Genomic DNA, 5560 nt, shown 5'->3' on the forward strand with positions numbered 1-5560 from the left:
AGTAATTGTGCATTTTTTTTTTTTTTTTTTGTGTCAAAGATGGTGTAACATCTTGCCCACCTGTATTTTCTATAAATCAGATGGTAAACCAAGTTGTACACGTAGCATTTCTCTTAGTGGTAATGTCCACGATGGTCTTCTCTCTTTTCTATCTTTATAATATAATTATATATACATAAATCTTTAGTTGGAAGGGGACGTTTCCTCGTTTTCAGCTGGACACACACAGTTGATAATACCATTTTTCTTACATCAAACACACACAGACTGAAAAAGTTGTTTTTAGTTAATTGCAGTAGTCCTGCCCGCATCAAATGATTTGAAAACGAGGGTTAAATCAATGAAGTTACTGTGTTTGATCGATTCTCAGGTACTTCACCCAAAATCCACACATAACATATATATTTCAAATATTTATATATATTATCAAGCACATATACATATATTTTCTTGAATTATTCTTATTCTAATTGAAAGGAAAAGAAGAGAGAAACGTGTGGATAATTGAGTGAATAAAGAAGGGTACCTTTTTCACTGCCTTTTAAACTTCATCTCAAGCTTCACTTCTGTTCTTTCCTTATCTAGTCGTAGAAATCAGTTGCAGAGTTCTTGATTTTAGTCTGACATCTCTCTCTCTCTCTCTCTCTCTCTAAAATATTTATAGATGTATGTATGGATCACTCGTGAATGGTATCCCTGTTGCTATGGCCACTGAAACTTGATAATGGTGTTTATGGTGTCGCTGTAACTAAAATTCTTCCTCCTTTGCAGATGGTGACGATGGAGAACGTGCACACTCAGATTTTCATCAAACCAGGTATCAATAATATTAACCTAACCAATCCCTTTCTTTCCTTAATAATAAATTCAGATATCAGCGTTTAAGTTTCTTTATTTTCGTCCACTTCCACGATATAGCTTCTACTGAAGAATCAATCAAGATTGTGGTTTCTTCTATGATGATATCAGATTTAACTATTTTTGAATTTTACAGGGCTAATCTGACACACTTTCAGTCAATTCTTGACAGATTTTTGAACACTAGTTTTTCAGCAAATGATTTGAACCCTATAAAACCAGCAAGTTTCATATATCCTTAACAGGTATGCTTTTTACATTTATATATCTCCCTGTTAGTGTGTGTTGGATTAATAGGATAATATTTTTTTTGAGGTTCAGATGGCAGCGTACTTTCATGGGAATTCGGAACTACAAGGAGGTGGTGATGGGTTACAAACCCTGATTCTGATGAATCCTGGCTACGTTGGATACTCTGACACCCAACCGCCGCCGCCGGGTGGCAGCAACTTCGTGTTTCTTAACTCCAATAACTCCGGGAATTCCCTAAACTTACCCCACGCGCCACCCTCTCAAACACAACACTTCGTTGGCATCCCCCTCCAAGCCACCACTTCCACCACCGTCACCTCATACCAAGACACTCACCCTCAGCAGGATCTCCCGGCCCTCAACGGCTTCCTCCCACGCGGTCAGTACAATCTTTACAACCCGTCGATGGACCTCACAGAGGCGCGTGATATTACACGCGCTCAACAAGGACTCTCTTTAAGCCTCTCTTCCCAGCATCCACCGGGGTTCGGGTCTTTTAGGCCCGAGAGTGACTCTCCATCCCGACCCCTTGTGACCACCAAACCATCGGTTCGTGGGGAAGGCATTAGGGTTTCCAGGGAATCACCTTCCTCGGCTTCTGGGGTTTCCAACGGTGTGACTGGTATGCAAAGTGTCCTTATGAGTTCTAAATATTTGAAGGCGGCACAGGAACTTCTAGAAGAAGTTGTCAATGTTGGCAAAGAAGTTAAGACTGCTACAGAATCAGGGAAGTCGACCTTCGGACAAGCCAAGATTACCGTTGGAGAATCCTCGGCCGCTGCAAATAGTATTGGAGAAACCAGTGGAAAACACAGTGCTGAACTCACTACAGCTGAAAAACAGGAAATTCAGATGAAGAAAGCAAAGCTCGTCAGCATGCTCGATGAGGTAACACTCTTTGTCTCTTGTTGAGGTATTTTTAGCTCGTCAGGGGCTTGTCCTTTGATAGTATAGGGCCATGCCAGTTCCATCTTAACCACCCCGTCCATTTTACGAATAATGCTACTAGTAAGTAACGAAGCTACATATTAGTTTAATCAGATATGATTGGATCAAAATTTCTTTAACCAAATAATAATAATAATAAATAAAAACATCTCATCTCTTTTTGACATATTATCTGTTCGTAAACCATTATGTACATACAGCACAATCACCATACTTACACCACTAGCACTATCCAATCTTCTCACACACCTATGTGAGCGTGGTCGATAAGAATTTAATTTCTTTACCCTTTTTTTAAGGATTAGGGAATTTAGCAATAAGACTGTGCACTGTCGAATCTTCTCGCACACCTATGTGAGCATGGTCGATAAGAATTTAATTACTTTACCCTTTTTTAAGGATTAATGAATTTAGCAATAAAACTAACATAGTCGAGAAAAATAAGTGGCATAGCCTAGCCTAGCCTAAATTTATTAGGACAAATGCTTAGTTTGTTTGTTCTGTGAAGGTGGAGCAGAGGTACAGACAATACCACCAGCAGATGAAGGTTGTAATATCTATGTTCGAGCAAGTAGCAGGAATCGATTCGGCAAAAACGTACACTGATCTGGCTTTACAGACAATCTCGAAGCAATTCCGGTGCCTGAAAGATGCTATATTAAGCCAAATTCGTTCAGCAAGCAAGAGCCTAGGTGAAGAAGAGAATTTGGGAGGAAAAGTTGAGGGTTCTAGACTCAAATATGTCGATAATCAGATTCGACAACAAAAAGCTCTACAGCAATTGGGAATGATCCATCACAATGCTTGGAGACCCCAGAGAGGATTGCCTGAGCGTTCTGTTTCAGTTCTTCGTGCCTGGCTCTTCGAACACTTTCTGCACCCGTAAGTTCTTTTAGAATTTCTTACAGAATCCACAATTTTATAGGTATTTCTTGATTTTTTTAATGAAATGTTTGTCGCAATTGGTGTTCAGTTATCCCAAGGATTCAGATAAGCTCATGCTTGCTAAACAGACAGGGCTTTCTAGGAGTCAGGTACCTAGTAATTCTATGAATTCTTGATCATTATTGTAGTGTTCGTCTTACCCTACAAACAATTATTGTTCAGGTATCTAATTGGTTTATAAATGCTCGAGTTCGACTCTGGAAACCGATGGTTGAGGAGATGTACACGGAAGAGATGAAAGAACACGAAAAAAATGGATCAGAGGAGAAGACTAGCAAAGGTGGAAAGAATGGAGTATCAACATCAAAATCTACAGCTGCCCCACAAGAGAATAGCCCCAGAAACGAAAATCAGAACAAGAATTTCGTTGCAAAACAGGATAACCCTATTAACCAGTCAATTTCAACTTGTTCCACATCTCCAGCTGATGAAACTTTCAGGAATAATCAGTCAGGTTTCAACTTAATCGGTACATCAGAAATCGAAAGCATTACTCGAGGACGTAGAAAGAAACCACGAAGCAGTGCTGTTCCATCAACAAACATGGATTCGAATTCGACTGACGCAAACAATGATCAAATTGCAATGAAATTCGTCAATGAGGGACAGAACAGAGATGGATTCACATTAATGGGTGCACCAACAAACTTAATGGGAGGATTCGGTTTGTATCCAATGGGGGACATCGGAAGGTTCGGTACAGAACAATTTCAGGCTCCATACTCAGGAAATGGAACAGTCTCTCTCACCTTAGGCCTCCCACACTGCGAAAACCTCTCCGGCACACATCAAACTTTCCTTCCAAACCATAGCATAAGAGGGGTCGAAATCAAACAAACAAATACTCCAACGTCTGTTCACTCCACTAGCATGTTCGGAAACATCAACATTCAGGACCGCAAGAGGTTAGCAGAACAATTGTTGCCAGACTTCGTAACCTGATGAGTTACCGTTCGTCTGGAAATATACGGAACCCGATTTTTCCACTTTGACCGTAAGGGGATGATAGCATGCTGATAGTGTAGAGATGGAAAGAAATTACATAGTATAGAAATCTACAGTTGAGTTGGGAGGGAGGGGCATTTGATTTCTTAGAGACAGCTTAGGTCTATTAAACATATTATTGAGGATTGTAGATTATTTTTGTTGCTGCAGATAAATAGATGATTGCTATATATATTGGGGTGGTATAGAAGAATAAATCGGTGTTAATATCAGATATTGAATATTGACTGTGTCTGAGATTATGGGATTTATGTATAAATGTTCAAAATTTTCTCTTCTTTTTTTTTTTTTTTTTTTTTTTTTTTTTTTTTTAATTTATAGCAAAAGATTGTCACTACCATCACAAGGTAAATATATCGACTAACAAGCCCACGAGAAGATAAAAAGACATTCATACAAATATTTTTTTCCTTTATTTTCATATGTAGCACTTTTATGGAAGATAACTGCAAAAATTTTTCTAGTAAATTCAAATTGGTGACCGCATAGACCTTGACCTCAAATGACAAGTTGAAGCTGCTTCGATGGATTATAAAATTTCAACCCAAAGACCCCCAAATATCTCATTTAGAAAAGAATCACAAAGACTCACTCAGAAATGCTCTCAAACGCTCAAGAAACCGTCCAATTAGAGGTTTTTAACAAAGGATAAGACGAACAGAAGACAGAGAGAAAACCCTAGACTCACTCAAAAATCAAACAAATTGGAATGAATGAAAACCACACATATTTGATTGTTGATCTCAATCTGAGATCAATGGTCTAGGGCAGCTAGCACTTTATCAATTCGATTTCACAACCGAAGTTACAAATCAGAAACACAATTTCAAGCCATTTATAATGGATTCGGGTCATGGGCCACTCATGATTTTTGTAAGGAAATATCTCACTCATCAAATTGGACCCCGATAGCCCCATTTATCATCGCTGCCTAGGGGGAACCATCTGGCATCATAGCCCAACACAATCAATCTAAATATGAAGGACAGAGAGAACTTTATTTCGTCGTGTGGACGATGCCAACCATTAAAAATTGCAGCTAACCCAAAAATTAACAAGAATGTTTACTATTTACAAAAGAATTAATCTATTTGTACAATGAATTTGCACAATAAATTTGACAACGTGTAAAGTGTAAAGATCCTGACCACTAACTTCAATTATAATTTTTATGATGTCTGCCAACTCATATGTTGTCAAATTCATTGTACAAGTAACATAATTGTTTACAAAATTGCATGCTGGTGAGACTTTTTCCATACGTCGTCAATCTTGTAAATAAACATGGACCAAAAATATGTGTAACATATTTGATACGTTGAAATGAATAATATTGACAATGCTTGTGGATAGCATCAGTTCGTGTATGAGTTCGCATTATTAGAACGCATAAAATGCACCAACGGTGTTGGGGAAATTCGGCGATCCATCGGCCCGTCAACCAATCCAATATTAAGAAAATTGACACAATTGCTTCTACAAGGGCACAGTAACAATAGGTAGCACTCTTTTTTTTTTTTTTTTTTTANCTGATTTTGAGTATCAAATGATT

At 38.3% G+C, this 5560-nt stretch overlaps 1 protein-coding gene across 13 annotated transcripts; it reads left to right on the forward strand.

Moving 5' to 3' along the window:
- Window positions 1-184: 184 nt before the first annotated feature.
- On the forward strand, window positions 185-4274 carry LOC111368620 (BEL1-like homeodomain protein 1). 13 transcript variants are annotated; one of them, XM_022989981.1, is made up of 7 exons: window positions 185-370; window positions 772-817; window positions 995-1103; window positions 1180-1998; window positions 2567-2940; window positions 3032-3092; window positions 3166-4274. In XM_022989981.1, exons 4-7 carry the CDS (start codon window positions 1180-1182, stop codon window positions 3943-3945), a joined length of 2034 nt encoding a protein of 677 aa, XP_022845749.1. In that variant the 5' UTR covers window positions 185-370; window positions 772-817; window positions 995-1103; the 3' UTR covers window positions 3946-4274. The 13 variants fall into 13 exon arrangements, with proteins under 13 accessions (XP_022845749.1, XP_022845782.1, XP_022845789.1 ...); XM_022990014.1 differs by having other exon boundaries at window positions 1017-1103; XM_022990021.1 differs by having other exon boundaries at window positions 1031-1103.
- Window positions 4275-5560: the final 1286 nt, after the last annotated feature.

The sequence above is a fragment of the Olea europaea genome, chromosome 2 (assembly GCF_002742605.1).
Source record: "Olea europaea var. sylvestris chromosome 2, O_europaea_v1, whole genome shotgun sequence".
Lineage (NCBI taxonomy): Eukaryota > Viridiplantae > Streptophyta > Magnoliopsida > Lamiales > Oleaceae > Olea > Olea europaea.

Bases quoted from the DNA above. Each gene is read 5' to 3' on its own strand.
- LOC111368620 (XM_022989981.1), top strand. From the start codon at position 1,180: ATGGCAGCGTACTTTCATGGGAATTCGGAACTACAAGGAGGTGGTGAT. The intron at 1,999-2,566 runs GTAACACTCTTT...TGTTCTGTGAAG, and splicing joins TCGTCAGCATGCTCGATGAG to GTGGAGCAGAGGTACAGACA. The intron at 3,093-3,165 runs GTACCTAGTAAT...ATTATTGTTCAG, and splicing joins CAGGGCTTTCTAGGAGTCAG to GTATCTAATTGGTTTATAAA.